We start from the raw sequence: 16,449 nt of genomic DNA on the forward strand, positions 1-16,449 counted from the left end.
ACGCATCAATCAAAACCGACAAGGACAACGATGAACAGAGGAGAAGATAGGAGATGAAAGCCGTCCTTCACACGCACTCTCTCCTCTTTAGAGAGATCTTGCACTCTAATGTGTGCCAGCGCGAATGCTCTCCCCTCCAGCCCGCCGCATTGAAGTGAACTTGTGTCCCTTTACCCTTGGTGCGACTTCTCTTGACCTAAACAGTCTGTTGAGAGTCACCAGCTTCCAGACTACAACTCCTGCTGCTCCCGAACCAGGAATACACCATACACGCCATATGCTTCCTGTTTCCTATGTACCATATGCTGGTGCAGTGTCAAAGTCCAGCTTCCTCTTTCTCTCACTGTCTCTATGTCCCTCAAGACTGCCGTGAGATGACATGTCGAGGTCACCTCAGAGACACAATGACAATGTGGAATAAAGCTGCTCGTTTGACACACATGCTTATGCACACACATATACAGTAACTAAACACAGCAGCACTCTTCATCTTGTTTGCAACTTAGATGCAAATTTGGTCATCCTTTACTCACCCTCATGTCATTCCAAACCTGTATGACTTAATTTCCTTAGTATCATCATAAAAGTGCACCATATGTGTATGTGTATGAATAGTTACTTTCCTCATGCAAAGCTGTCATGCTTTCAGAAGACTTACATTACCATTCAAAAGTTTGGGGTCAGTAAATATTTATGCATTAAATCAAAAGTGACAGTAAGGACATTTATAATGTTACAAAAGATTTCTATGAATAAATGCTGTTCTTTTGATCTTTCTATTCTATTTCTATTACAATTTCCTTAAAAAAAATGTAAATAAAATTAAGCAGCACAACTGTTTTCAACATTGATAATAACAAGAAATGTTTCTTGAGCACCAAATCATCATGCTAAAATGATTTATGAAGGATCATGTGACCCTGGACACTGGAGTAATGATGCTGAAAACTCAGCTTTGCATCACAGGAATAAATAGAAAAGTTACTTTAAATAGTAATAGTATTTCACAATATTAGTGATTTTACTGTATTGCTTAAAATAAGAGACTTCTTCAAAAACAATAACCCCAAACTTTTAAACGGTAGAGATGTATAATGTTTAGGAAAGTTTTATGATGCTTTCACATCTTTTTCCCAATCATTGTTACTGAATGAAAAAGAGCAACCAGCACAGTATTCAAAATGTCTCCATTTGTGATCTATGAAGACATGGGGCCCTATTTTAACGATCTGAAACGCAAGTGTCAAAGCGCAAAGCGCAAGTAACTTTGTGGGCGGGTCTTGGCGCTGTTGCTATTTTCCCGGCGGGATAAATGACTCTTGCACCAGGCGCAAATCTAAAATGGGTTGGTCTGAAGAGCTTCATTATTCATAGGTGTGGTTTGGGCGTAACATGATAGATCTATCTATCATAATAATGTATGATTTGCAAAAATGAAAACTGCTGCTTCTGTGTAGATGAGAGAATCAAAGTGCGCGTTGTGCACATGCTACATTGATTATGGCCAAGCATGCGCCCTTAAAATAGCTTATGAATAACATGCGCAATGCGCCACTGACTTTAAACTATTTTTTCCTGGTTAGTGGCGCAATTGTTTTCTAAACCTGCAAAATAGCATGAAGGAACGTTTGCGCCGGAACACGCCTCCTTTTTTGCGCTGAACCACCCAATGGCCCTCGTTTATCAATCTTGCGTCGAAACGGGCGTATATATTGGCGTAAGATTATTTTTACACTCTTCTCATCGCCTGATTTATGAAGCTGTGCGTACGTTTGAAATTCTGGTGTACGCAATACCTGCCCTTGATAAATGCCGCGGCTGAAATCGATCGTCAGTAGAATAACACGCCCCTAAATATTCAAGTCTCCGCTCCCCCCACGCCCTCATTTTACGCCATGGACACACGGAAGGTGGCAAAGAAGAGAAACTTCTTTGAGAAAGAGAAAGCGAAACCAGGGAAGTGGAAAGAAACAAAATTGATTTCTAGATTTTTATTATTATTTTTTATTATAATATTTATTATTAATGACGCTTATTGTAATTTAGAAGAAGAATGTCGTTATTATTATTATTTGTATTATTATTATTATTATTATTTAAAATAAGAAGAATGGCATTTTTATTATTTTGTCAGTCTGAATTATATTTTTGGGCCTTTCATTACTAAACCCAGTCCGTGCACACCTGCCGGCCCTAACCCTGGCCTAACCATCGTTTCAAAGAATAGTACAACGGCGAGCGCGTCGAGTATAAACGCCTCGTCCGTTTGGGGAGGTGCGCGCGCCTTCTGCGGAGACTCGCGCTGCGGAGCCAGGCGAAAGTATAAACAAGGCTTGAATCGTCAGGTAAAGCGCACAGGCTCGCAACTGAAGGAATACATATGCCTACAATTCAAATGCTTTGGTAAATTCACACAAATTAAACATTTTAGTCCATGTTGCACAAAAATAAACACTGAAGTTTATAATTACTATGTTGTTGTTTTTTTTACAGTGGGTCATAATATATTATATCTTTTAGTATATCAATGCGTTTTGTGGTGTTAGGAATTGTTTTTCTGCGCATTCCCGCACTCAAAACGTGCGTACACCACCTCCTGAGCTGGCGTAGGATTTGAGCGTGCCGTACGCCAACGTCCATATTGATAAATCTCAAAGTCACCGTGGTTTTGGGTGTACGCCAGGTGTACGCTGGAAATTTGGTGTACGCACTTTTGATAAATGAGGGCCAATGAGCGCAAGTTCATTCCCTAGTTTAGCGACGTGCTTCTGTGGAGGGAAAAGCGTGCTTTGCGCGGGTGCAAAATAGGAATGACACATGCGTCGGTGTACAAGTCCATTGCGCTGGGTGCAAGATAGGGCCCAAAAAGTCACACATGTTTGAATAACATAAGGGTAGTAAATGATGACAGAATTTTCATTTTTGGGTGAACTCTCTGTTTAAAAAATAATGTGAAATTAAAATCGTTTGTATTAACTTAATGTCCGTGATGTTATTGTGCATTATCCATGAGTTTACATTACTCATAAACCTTTTTTTTTTTTTTTTGCATGAAAATGTAATAAATTTGCCTCTGAAATTACTTTTCTTTTCTGCTGATTAAAAGCCTTGTGGATTGTGGAAAACAATATTAACAATAATATAATAGCTAAACAATCACAATCCAATAAAACATCCTGATGGATACAACAAAGTCCTGCTCTACATAATGTGCAAGTGAACATTCTGTTTCACTCCAAAATACATCACATTATGGAAATTAATGCAGTTTTATGTTTTCTTTAAGATCCCTAAGCTACATCAGGAAGCATGCAGTTAAAACGGTCTTAGGCAATCGATGTGTTTTCGGTGGTAGTGGGGTGATGTTTATGGATGCTGCCTGACTCCTCAGACCGCCCCAACACTGCGGCATGCGGTTAGAGAAAGCGGCTCTGATTACTCAATAACGCTTCAGACAGCGGTGCGTTATGGATGGAGGTGCACGCATCGGCTGGCGTGAAGGTCAACGGCCCAGAGTGGCGATGAGCATTTGAGTCATTGGTGGGCAATGAAGGGAAGTGATGATGCTGCTAAAAATACAGAGAGAAGGGGATACAGAGAGGGAGAGAGAGAGAGGGGGGGGGGGAGAGAGAGTGTGTGTGCGCAAATTTGTCTTCTGTCTACTTCCATGACACTCACCACACGGCCTGTCTCCACTGATGTATGAGCTGCCTCTGTATCCGCACAACACAGAGGTGACACAGAACTCACATGCACCACACACTATCGCCATACCCACGCACAACTTTCCCGGCTCAAGGACACTGATGCGCACGGAAAATCTAGCAGCAAGTTAGTTACTAGAGCAACATATTATTTTGGTTCTGGAACTAACTAAATAAACAAACAAATACAAATAAAAGTCCTTTGTGATAAAATACATTTAGCAATAAATACATTTGCAATTATAATAATTAAATAATTCATAATTGGTTTAATCATTTTATATTAATAGTTTAAATAAATTAATGATAATATAATCAAAAACACTAATAAAGATAAATAAATATTAATAACTCTAATGCTAATTATACAAATAATACTTTGTAAAAAAATAATTGTATAATTTTAATAAATACATTCATGTATGTTCGTATGTATGCATGTATGCAGGGCTCGGCATTAACCCAAATGCGGGTGGATTTCAGTAGTGGTGTGTAACACAATCACTCCTACTATAGCCACTTTTGGCTAGTGTTGCGTGAAATATAGATTTTTCAATACATATCGATACTGAAATATCTGAAACGCTTCCAATACTCATTTTCTGCAAACACACGATTCCAGCTGTGCTTTCTAGATCACATCTCTCCGACAACGAGTTGACAAACCAGCCTCCCCTCATTCACTCGTTTAATTTGCTCCAATATTGTTGGTGTTACAGGGCTTGCATTTCGGCTTAGGATTGCGCATCATTTTACTCAATCCCGCAGCTTTTGGGTGTGAGCATATTCAGTAACACCGCTTCTCAGTACTAAATTTAGTTCTTTTTCACTGCTTATTGCGCTTAAACAGTCAAATACACACAAAATAATGTCAAAATGCCGGTCTTGGTGAGTATTTCCGTAAAAAAAATATGTTTGAAGTGAACGTAAACAGTTGAGAAAGATGAAAGAGAAAGTTGAGTTTTTAAATTGACAGCGGCCTAATATATCTGCTGCCAAACTGAGATCATTTTTAAAAATATCTATATGGCAGTTTACCCCCATGGTATCAATGTCAAAATTGTGGCCAGTGAAAATGCTGAGTAGTAACTTTGGAAAACCACTCGTCACAGTGGCTGGTGAGCAAAAAAGTCAATGTCAAGCCCTGCATGTATGTATGTATGTATGTGCTAACCCTAATCATTATCCCAACATAACCCTTAGTGAATCAGTGGACAAGGACTGGTTGCTGTTCAAGGAACCTAACCCAAACCCTATGCTTGAACCTCACCCTAAAATCTGATTGTTAATAAGTTCCAGGACCAACAAGAATTTGATGAAAGAAAATGGTCTACTTGTGTATAACGTGTTTATCAGCAAGTATGCTTGACTTGCAGTTTACGGTGTGTATTTTAGCTGTGTCAGTGTGCCATAAGTGGGTCGTCATCTTCCTGTTGCTGGTCTGATGTAGTGTTTTTTCCTCACCGGGCTCTGAGCCATTCAGACTGCAGCCTGTGGAATCAACATGTAGCCCGATGGAGTCTAAACCTTGTTATCTCTGTTACACATTCCATCTGCCCCTGTCCGCTCTCCCTCTATCTCCCTCTTCCTCTCTTTGATCACTCTGGGCCAATGAATCAAGCAGTCTTTAGCGCAGACGAGACCGCGAGGGAGCTGTTGAGCGTTTGTCTTCTCCACAACATATGATGACAGACCTGTTTCTCTTTTGCATCAGGACCGCTCACCTGTATCCCAGCAACCCCTTCCCTGCTGTAGCAGCCTCACAAAACAGTGGTGAGAGTGATGTCATGAATGCATGCAACAAGTCTCTTCTCTTGTTTGCTTTGACACTTTTATTCTCTTCTCGTCATGTTTTCTGTCTCATCTCTATTTCTCATTTTGTCTTTTCTCTTCACTGTTTGTCTTCTCATTTTGTGTTAATTTGTCGAATTTATTTCCTTTGTCTCAACGCCTTTCTTATCATTTCGACTCATCTCTGTTTCTTTTGTCTCATCCCATTATCTCTATTTAATAATTTTCTTCTCATCTTTGTTTCATTTCTTTCTGGTCTAAATACTTGTCTTATCTTCTTGTCTTATCTCTGTTTCTCTCATCTTGATGTTTCCCCTCTCGTTTTGGCTTTCTCTTGTCATGTCTGTTCTCGTCAGGTCTCATCTCTTCTCAACAGCCTATTCTCATATCTTGTTTTGAGACTTTTATTCGATTCTCATCCTGTTTCATTTGTGCAATTTCCATTTCTTGTCTTATCTCATCTAATTTTGACGCTTCTCTTCTCATTATTTTGTGTCATTTCATTCTCATCTAAATCCTTCTTATTTTGTCTCAAGACTTCTCTTAACATTTCATCTCATCTCTGCCTGTGGTTTTATCTTGACGCTTCTCCTCTCATTTGCTCTCATTTGTCTCATTCCTTTTTTTAATTTTGCCCTGTCTCTATTAGATTTTCCCCTCTTGTTTTGTTAATTTGTCTCATCTCTTTCTGTCTCATCTTATCATGTCTTAATTCATGATTTCCCCCCACATCTTTCCACTTTAATTCGGTTCTATTGTCTCAATGCTTCTCATCTCATCTCTATTTCTTGTCTTATCTTGATATCTTGTTTCACTTCTCGTTTGGTCTCAGCTTGTGTCATTTATGTCTAATCCCTTTTCCCCTTTTACTGTATCTCATCTCAACTCATTTCACCAGGTCTTCATCTTACGAGGTTATATAGTCTCTTCTCTTTTGTCTCATCTCATCTTGATGCTACTCTTTGTGTCTCCTCCTCTCTTTTTCCTCTCATTTGCTCTACTCATAGATAACTACTCTGCACACCTGTGTGTGTGTGTGTGTGTGTGTGTGTGTGTGTGTGTGTGTGCGTGTATGTGTGTGTGTGTGTAAGCCAGGGGGAGCTGATATGTGTTAGTACGAGCATCTGTGAGCTCTCTTCTCCTGGTGCTGAATTTAGGCTTTCAGGGGCTACAGTGCCGTTCTGGGACAGTTATCCATCCCCAAAGAGAAAGCAGCAAAAAGGAGACTTTCAGGCCTCCAGTAAAAGATGCGGAAATAAAAATAACTACTTCTTTCTCTCCCCTGGAAGCTCCTTCCATTCCCAGGGAGATTGGGCATCTCTCAGCGGACTAGCAGCCACGTCTGTGTTGGGGAAAATGCCGCAGTGGCACATTTATCTGTTTGTGGGGATGCACTAATATACAAACACACACACACACACAAAATGTGCACAAGTCCATAAACACAGCTTAAGCAGGGGCATTTTCTGACAGTTAATACCTCCATCAACTGAATACTGCTGACAGTGCCGATAGAATTACCTTTAGAAAAGTAAATACACATTTATTAAATGAATCATCCCACTGGAATGAATCCTGTCCAGACCAAAATAAAAGTCTGACCTCTGATTTCAAACAATTTACAGCTGTTATACGAGTAACTACTATTTGATGATGTGTTTGGACACTAAGTAACAATTACAAATACATACATTTAGTTGAATTTCTTAACAAAACATAGTGGCATCTGCACAGTGAGACAATCCGCATTAAGATTATTTGGTTCCCCTGGGCACTGACACCTAGAGTACTTGGCCAATTGCCCAAACGGTTAATCTGCCTATATCTGCAAATGAAGCCAGATACTTTTGTCAGTACTAACTTCACTTTTCACTTTCAGATATTTTTTAAATTACTTTTAATTAATTTAATTCATCCACATGTGTAGTTCATCACATAAACTAACAATGTTCCAATAACATTTGACAACCAGAAAGAGACTTAAGACTTTTTTTTATCTTCTATCTATTGTTTTAAGTTTTAAAACTGAACAAATCTTAAAATAAATTTGAAGTTAAATCTTTAAATTAAATTCCACTTTTCCCTCACAGGAATAAATTTGATTTGTTCAATATTAAAGCATTATATTAAAATAGAAAACAGCTCATTTTAATTGCAATAAAATGACAATATTTAAAATTTCACACTTTTTCACACCAAACACTTTTTGAGGCCTCTATGCTGAAACATCGTTCCTCTGGCTTTCTGTGTAGTGTTATTTGGAGCGGGATAATTGAGCCGAGTTTCAGACAGCACAAAAGACTGTGGAGCACTGAAGGACATGGGAAAGGCAGACGGGTAGTTGAATACACGTACAGCGACGCAGGCAGGAAGAACAAGGGCGTTTGTGCTGACTCCTGCACTTGCTGACTGCCCCATCTGTTGAGCGGCGTCTCCAGAGAGAAGAGGGGCAGTGCGGGTCCGTGTGACACATCTGCCCCTTGCTTGGGGCTTTTAAATAGAGACACAGAGGGGACTGAGGCATCCTGCCAGAGCAAGACTCCATAGCCCAGGTGTGCTTCTAATAGAGGCCACAGAAAGCCAGCCTCTTCCTCTGTGTCCGCTTTTGTCTGTCTATGTGGCTTTGTGCCTTTATCCTTGTCTCACTTTCTCTCTGATGTTCATTGAGAGTGTGCATTTTCTCATTTTCTCATTTTATCTTGCGTTCTCATGCTGTTCACACCCTCAGTATTAAAGTCATCCAGTGTGAAGAGCGAGGACTCATTTCTGCTCTCAACTGGGGGTCTTTACGATGCTTTGTGAGGTGTGAGGGGAAGGCCAACGCTTCTCCATTATCCAATAACTTACACTCACAAAAGACAAAGCAGAGACACCTTATTGAAAATAATAACAAGCGCAGTGCAAGGTTAAAGACGCATGGCAATGCTTTGCATTTAAAGTGTCCTCCACGATAGGTTGACTTTGTCTTTAGGTTGACTTGGATATCCATCGAGTAAACAAAGGCGTTGTAAATAGACTGAAATTATTTTTCACAAGTATATTATGTAGTTTATTTAAAGGAGCTGTATGTAAGAAATGTATTTCAATTAATCATAAAATGGCCCTGATATGTCACTAGACATTAAGAAATCATGTTCATTTCAAATACTTATATCACTGACAACAGTATTACGGCCAGGATATTGTCATTTAAAAAGTGAAGTTGCAGCCCTCAACTGATGTTGATGTTGTCATCTTGTGTTTTGGCCTGAAGCGCCGCCCTCCATCTATCTACCAATCACGAAGTCAGTAGTGTTTCTGCAACCGGGTTGCCAGCTCTGCTCTAGTTACCACAGCTGCAGCTACAAACGTTCCTGCTGGATCCTGCAGCCTATCTGGCAACCTCAAGTCAGGGGGGAGGGGGAGGGGATACACCGCTCTATACAGTAATTTGAAAGTGATTGCAGTACCAGTTTTGGCCACAATCTTACATACAGCTCCTTTAAGTAAGCCAAATTATAAAACAACGCAAAAATAAATCAGCCTATAGGATTTCCCCACTAAAGAGGCGAAAATGTTAGGGAGGAACAATTTGGGTAGAGATCCAGTCAGAACTGAGTAGTTGCCGTCTGAGTGAAAGTATGGAGCAGAAAGAGAGCTCAAATCAATCCGGTTTTCTGTGCACACACAGAAAGCTGCCTCTCAGAGCATGAGTACTGAATTGATTTTTCTTTTGCACCATTTCGCACTTGAATGGACAAATACATACAATTGTCAAAATGTCTGTTTTGGCAAATATTCACATAAACAAAGTCATTTATGTCTTAAAGAATATCAGATGTGTATCAGTGTATTGGATCCGTACATTCAACCTTAAAGGGATAGTTCACTTTGAAATTAAATTTTGGTATGTTTTAGCTTACCTCAAGGGCATCCAAGATGTAGGTGTCTTTTTTTCCGCAGTAGTTTAAATTTTTATATTTTTAGGTCAAACCGTTCTTGTCTTTCAGTCATATAATGCAGGTCTATGGTCACTGTCTCAAAGAGCATGCACCGAGTCCAAATTAAAACAATTCCCCATCGTCAAAATTAAACAATTCCCCATCGTAAGTACACATTGATGGCCTAAGAAACGAAACGAGTGGTTTGTGTGAGAAAACGAACAGTATTTATATCGTTTATACCTCTTGTAACACAGCCACGTCCAAGTGATCTGAGGGCGCGCGCGCATCCTGGTGTGTGACGTGTGCGCAGACTGGTGCATAGATATATACACTAGATGTCGCCTTGTCTACGACAGTTCATTGGAACGAATGTCTTTAAGGTGACATCTAGTGTATATATCTACAGACAAGAACGGTTTGACCTAAAAATATCAAAATTGAAACTACTGCGGGAAAAAAGACACCTACATCTTGGATGCCCTTGAGGTAAGCTAAAACATACCAAAATTTAATTTCAAAGTGAACTATACCTTTGGAGTGAAATCATTTATTTACTTTAATAAGGATCAATCTATATTTAATTTATACAAATATAGATGTGTGCTTGAAAGAATGAAGAATGTTGTATGCAAGTTGTTATAAAGAATGCATAGGCCTATATCATTAATTGAAAATACCGTGTTCCTGTTTCTTTATCATAAGTGGTTTGATTTTAAGATAAATTGAAACTAAACCCATTATGATATTTGACAACAACCAGACTATAACTAATACAATTAAGATGACTAAAATATGGTTAAAACTAAATGGCATTTAGTCAAACGACCATGACTAAAACTAAATCAAAATTTGCAGTCAAAATTAACACTGCATAGCAGGTATGTTTATATGCACTAATTTTCATCAATCCTATTATCCTAATAAATCCAATCCGATTTTAAATTCTGAAAGGTCTGTTTATATGAACCCTAAACTTTACAGTCCAAATTAACATTTTTATTTACACGTGCATTTAAGTATTCTAAACAAAACGTCAGTGCATGAGCTGTGCCCCAGTCACTGCATTCAGAATTGGAGAAAGCTAATGTCACCGGAGCTACAGTGAGTATTATTGTCGTTTATGCCTTGATGACATACCATGTTTACATGAAGGATTTTCAATCCGATTGAGCCATCAATTTTTTCACTCTGTGGCAGAAATGGTCTTCTGTAGAAGACAGGGTCCTTCTAAGATATACACTGAATAAAGCCAGCTGGGTACCTTCGATGCATAAAGCACAAGGCGATGTTGCTTTTAATAATTCAGATCTTAACAATGTAACAGGTTCTAGTCACAGTTCTAGTCACAGATCATCCGGTATGAGTTAGGTAACATTTCTACATTTCTCCTCAGGCACATTCAATAATGAGCAGCATCTGGATAAAATATGCACACACATATACAGTAAACACACACACACACACACACACACACACACACACACACACACACACACACACACACACACACACACACACACACACACACACATACACACTAATCTAATGATGAATAGCCTACTTAATCTCTATGTGGAATTAAATGTTCTGCTTATTGCTATTGCTGAACAACTGTTTGTACAGATATAAGTGTTCATTACAATGCCTAAATGAGTCTCTCAGATGATTTAAAAAAGTGATGATGCAATAACGTAATAGTCTCCTACATTATAGTGTCTGATTTAAAAATGGTACATCACAGTCAATACAAAAACAATTAAAAGCTACAGCCAAAAAAGAGAGAATGAGATATTTTACCGATGAAGTAAGACAACAGAATGGCCAGCAGAGCGGCAGCAGTGATCGCCGACAGGGCCGCACATTTCCAGCTGCAGTACTTGGACGGTTTCTTCAGTTTGAAGGCGCTTCTGGAGAAGGTGTTTCTGGGTAGGAGCCGCGGTGGGGGCGAATATACTGTGCCGGAGTTCAAAGGGTAACCTGGAGATGAGCTGCTAAAGAGAGGTGTGGTCCCTGAAGAGGTCTTAAACAGGAAATGCCTGCAGAAAAGAGAAAGATAAATAGCGCTTTTAGTATTTCAAGCACACATGGAAGGTCACATCCATCCCTAGTATCAAACCTTCTCAGCTGTAGCTTCCAGCTTTAAGGTATGAGTGTGTGTGTGTTGTGTTGACCGCTGAGTGTCGCAGGCACTTGTTGGGGGTGAAGGACAGTGTATGCAGCGCCTCAGTGTGGTGCAGTGGACATATGGCATACGAACACACGGCACCGCAGGCCTGTCCCGGCCCACCGAGGGACACTTATACAACAAAGTCACTCAATAATTCAAGAGGCTCCGCTCCTTTCAGGTACAACAACAAACACATACTGTACAGAGACACAATTCACTGAGACCGTACGCAGCAGCTCGGCTCTCTGGTGCAGGGTCATTTCCGCTGAGCTGATGAATAGAAACATATAGACAGGAGGATATTGCTGTGTACTTCACAGAGAGATTAATCATTATAGCCTTATAAACTGACTCTTGGTGCAGACAAACAGGATGTAATTTGTTAATATCCAGTCTCGGCACCTAGACTATAGAGAGACAGAACATACTCACTGATAATCAGCGTTAAGCTAAAATGTGGTTCATAGACCACAGAGTCATGTAACAACAGCCTGGCAGGATCCCACAGAATGCTTTTCACTACAGTGTGCAATTAGAAACATCTAACAAATGCATCACAAATCACTTTTACCCCCGACTAGCTTTAAAGGGGTCATATAATGCGTTTTCATGTTTTCCTTTTTCTCTAGTGTTATGTAGCTGTTTGTGCATGTATAAGATCTGCAAAGTTACAAAGCTCAAAGTCTCCCACAAAAAGACTTCTATCTAAAAGAAAAGGCAGATCCAGACCTAGCTAAAACGCCTCAATCGAATTCTCCCTCAACGACCTACGCCACAAGGTGGAAATATACGCATAAAGCCGCCCAAATAGAGTAATGCATATTGTTTGTCTTTCTTACAATCAAAAGTGCAGAGATAGATTTATTTGCACAAACATAGTATCCTCTGTTCTCCGCTTTCAGAATCCGATGGGGCTCGAACAGATAAAAATGACAATATTATTAACTGTCTTTATAATTGCTTTGGAAGCCGAAGCTTGCAATTATGGTAACATGCACCGTGGCATTTCCGACACGCGCTTGAGTTGTTTGGCCAATCACAACGCACTGGGTCAGCTAGCCAATTAGAGCACACTGCGCTATTTGGAAGGAGGGACTCATTTTAGAAAGACCGGGCATAGAGGACCCACAATAATGTACAGTATGTGGAAAAATAATGTATTTTTTAAACATTAAAGCATGTTAACATATTATATTCCACCCATCTTTAAAAATAGCATCATATGACCCCTTTAAAAGTGTAATTTCTGTGATACACAGAATTGTTTCCAAAACACTCCTAATTCTTCCCTAAAAGTTGACATGAAAAAAAGATAATTTATTATCAGTGCATCAATACTGATAATACAACAGAAATCTGTGACAAAATTAATAATGAACAACATTGATGCGAAACACCTAAAATCATGTTAAACATGACTACTGAAGCCATGACACAGCTCTGTGTGGGAAAAAAAGGTTTATTGGTTAACACTGAGGAAAAAAAAGACACTTCGTCTTTAAGAAATTACGTCACACGGAAAGTAGCTGTCAGAGCGGTCTCTCTGGTGTCACACTGGTGTTCTCCAGTCTCTATTCAGTGCTGTGACACTTACTAACATAGCCTTAATGCTTCAATAGATTATTGATGAAACTTGTACAATTTAGCATTGTACTTAAATAATTTAGCAGTTAATTACTGCTCTGAGCCCCATGCTGGTGTTTCCTGCCCTACAAATGAGAACTTTTAAGCCTGGTCATGCCAGCAGCACGGATGCGGTGTTAAAAAAAGATGTAGTGTAAAATGGATTAGCTGCAGTCGCATTGCCGTTGTGATTAGCATGGGGTCATGGGGTTTGTCGTGTTTCATCGGGTCCCGTTCTCTATTAATACCGAATCGAGAGGCTGAGAGCTTTAGTTCGGTCAGTTATAAGCCTAAAAGGTTTGTCTTTGGACCAGCCCACACACACTACCCCCAGGCACATCCATCCCTCATACCTCTAACCTACAAGGGTAACGGCCACAGGCTGCTCACTCCTGTGATCTTTAATAGCCTCTTTCCACAAGATGCCTTCCAATATCTCTGGACACGTTCCAGCGGTGGATTCCATTTCCAGAGCTGATTTTTGTTCCGTCGTGCTCCAGCCCTTCCATTACCTCCATCTCTTATCGGCCTATCCCCATACATCCCTCTATCATCCCACACTCACCCATTAATGGACAGACTGAACCCCCCTGGAATCAGGCCTGATGGGGCTACGGGGGTCAGCGACTAACTAATCTATCACCAAGCGATTTTTAAGCTTTAACCTACAGTGCACCTACATCTGCTTTCTTACATACTGTAGCCTACTTATACACAAGAGAACATGACCAGATAATACTAAACTGTCAGTTTAACAAACAGTACTGGTCATTTTATATTTTGAATTATTAAAAAAAAAAAAAACCATAAAAATATATTTAAAAAAATATATTAAAAAGCCCCCAAAAATTTGATAAAAAATAAGTTAATATTGACTTATTTCTGTTTAAACTTATTTGAGACACAATATGGACAGTTGTCAATTTATGGTCATGGAGCAAAAAAAAAAAGAAAAAAAAGAAAAAAAAAAGTATTGTGTCTAAAACATATGTTCTAAATAAAGAAATAGTAAGAGTACTAACCAATTCAGTAAGCCACTTGTTTTGTTCCTGAATAAAACAGTGTTTTAAACAAATTGATTGAATGTATAATACAATAATTTAATGACAGTCACTTACTTTTTTAATTTCTGAACGAATCAACGTTTTTGAATAAACCATTTGAGTGAGTGATTCAACGACTCACTCATAAAGAAAGTCACTTGTTACTATGGTGAAACAATGAAAATTTCCCACCACTATTGCACAGAAGTACAATCTGTCTGAAAGGCATAAACACAGAAACAATAGAGTGAAACAGTGAAAAGTTCCAGTGCTGGTTGACTGTATATCAGCACTCATAGTGAGGACACCCTTTTAGTTCTCACACTTAATTTGTCCCATGTTAATATCTTATGTATGATTCCTTAAGAAAAAAAAAGAAAAAAACCTCTCCAAGTCATGACGCCATACCCACCACGTCTGTATTCGCTCATCTCTCCACAATAGGGAAAATAAACCTCAGAAGAAATACAAAAGAAAAAGATAGAGGTATGTCCTTCACACAAGCCACTAAGGGAGAGACGGAGAGAGTGAGAGCAGGTTGATAAACGTAATGAATGGTAATAAATGATAATAATGCAGCCGTATAATGAAAATAGGCCACACAGAGGATTCCACACGGTGGCTTTACATAACAAAGCTGTTTTTCCCCAGCTGAGGGTGACATCTACACTGCCTTAGGCCTCACTGACTCACACACATGCATGCATAACACATACACACAGAAGTGCACAAACTCAAGCAAAACTTGTGTGCATGAACCGGGAGGCTCAGTCAGCTGTGGAAAAAAGCAGAATCTCGCATTTCTTTGTGTTCACACTCTCTCTCCATAACGTTCTTTCCGCCCCTTCTCGCTTCTCCAAATGATGGTGTGATGCCACAGGTGGCACCTCCACCTCCAGCTCCATGCCTTTATCTGAACCTGCGTCATCACGCTTCCGTTCTTCCTGTCAGGTGCGACCGTGCACAAACTCTAAAGGGAAGCTAGCAGGTTGCAGGTAGGCAGTAATCAGCCCTGCAATGAGCAGCAGAGTGACAAGAAGTCAGCAGAAGTGCACGTCTAAAAATATAGCTCTGCTAACTTCCTGCAGGCCGCCTCTGTGTCATTCCTCCGCCGTCTGAAGTTGGGCCACTCACAAGGTCAAGTCAGTCACTTAAATGCCAAATCATTTTTACCCACGCAGAAGGTTGCAGCCACTAATTTGCCAGCTGACAGGGGTGACGGAGTGAAATTAATTAAGGTCATTTTGGAAGCGTGTGCACTCAAGTTGAAGTGTAACTCATAGCTATTGGCTGAATCTCTATTGAAAGCTCATTTCATCTCGGGACAGTAAGGGGAAGCCGAATGCGGATGGAGTGGCTTAATTGCGGAATGAAATTAAAATGGTTGATTTACATAGTGTGCTTAATTGACAGTGATTTATGTCGAGCATTGTTTGGGAGGGAAGCTGGGGGAAGAGTTGAAGCCAACTGAGATGATGGAAGACGTGAGAGCAAGAGAGATAGAGAGAGATGAAGCCAGACCAGGGGGTGGACAGAAATAAAGAGAGGCCAGATTGAACCCAAAAAAGGAGTGCTGACAGGGTGGGGTTATGCAGAGGACAGTCTGGAGACAATGGCAGTTTTGCACTTTTCAAAGTCCACAGGGACTGAGAAACTAGGGACATAATGATCTGAAGGAGGAACATGACTTGTTTACTGGGAGACAGGAAGTGAGAGGAGAAGAGAAAGAACAACGAGAGAAGCCAGATGAAGAGATGAACTGAGACAAGAGGGAATCAAATTGAGAAAGGAGAAGAATCAAGACAAGAAGAGGAGGTGAGATGACAAGAGGGGGAGAGCTGAAAGTAGGCAAGGTGAAACAAGATGAGAGTAAATGAGAAATGGATACTAATGATGAGATGACATAAGAGGAGATAAAATAAGAAATGAGAGGACATGAGATGAGGATAATTAAAGATCGGACTATAGAAAACAAAATCAAAACAAATGAACGAGCAGAGAGGAGAGGAGAGGAGAGGAGAGGAGAGGAGAGGAGAGGAGAGGAGAGGAGAGGAGAGGAGAGGAGAGGAGAGGAGAGGAGAGGAGAGGAGAGGAGAGGAGAGGAGAGGAGAGCACAACATAAGACAAGGAGACCTTGATGATATGAGATGACATGAGAAGAGGACAGCAGAGAGAAAAGGAGATGAAATAAAGATTTG

The 16,449-nt window shown here is 40.0% G+C and overlaps 2 protein-coding genes across 2 annotated transcripts in view; both read right to left on the bottom strand.

Annotated features, from left to right (window-relative positions):
* Positions 1-8,172, bottom strand: part of LOC308700468 (teneurin-2-like) — a gene marked incomplete at its 5' end in the record, with an annotated part of 70,108 nt that extends 61,936 nt beyond the window's left edge. The window contains 4 exons of the mRNA XM_081382102.1: positions 300-392; positions 3,679-3,713; positions 7,851-8,055; positions 8,142-8,172. Coding sequence (XP_081238228.1) covers positions 300-392; positions 3,679-3,713; positions 7,851-8,055; positions 8,142-8,172 — 364 coding nt within the window. The remainder of the gene's footprint in view (positions 1-299; positions 393-3,678; positions 3,714-7,850; positions 8,056-8,141) is intronic.
* A 2,505-nt stretch (positions 8,173-10,677) lies between these two features.
* Positions 10,678-16,449, bottom strand: part of LOC308700339 (teneurin-2-like) — a 100,351-nt gene continuing 94,579 nt past the window's right edge. The window contains exon 5 of the mRNA XM_081381934.1: positions 10,678-11,454. Within this exon, the coding sequence (XP_081238060.1) occupies positions 11,175-11,454 (280 nt within the window). The 3' untranslated portion in view covers positions 10,678-11,174. The remainder of the gene's footprint in view (positions 11,455-16,449) is intronic.

Source organism: Scardinius erythrophthalmus (genome assembly GCF_964197995.2).
Source record: "Scardinius erythrophthalmus genome assembly, chromosome: 13".
Lineage (NCBI taxonomy): Eukaryota > Metazoa > Chordata > Actinopteri > Cypriniformes > Leuciscidae > Scardinius > Scardinius erythrophthalmus.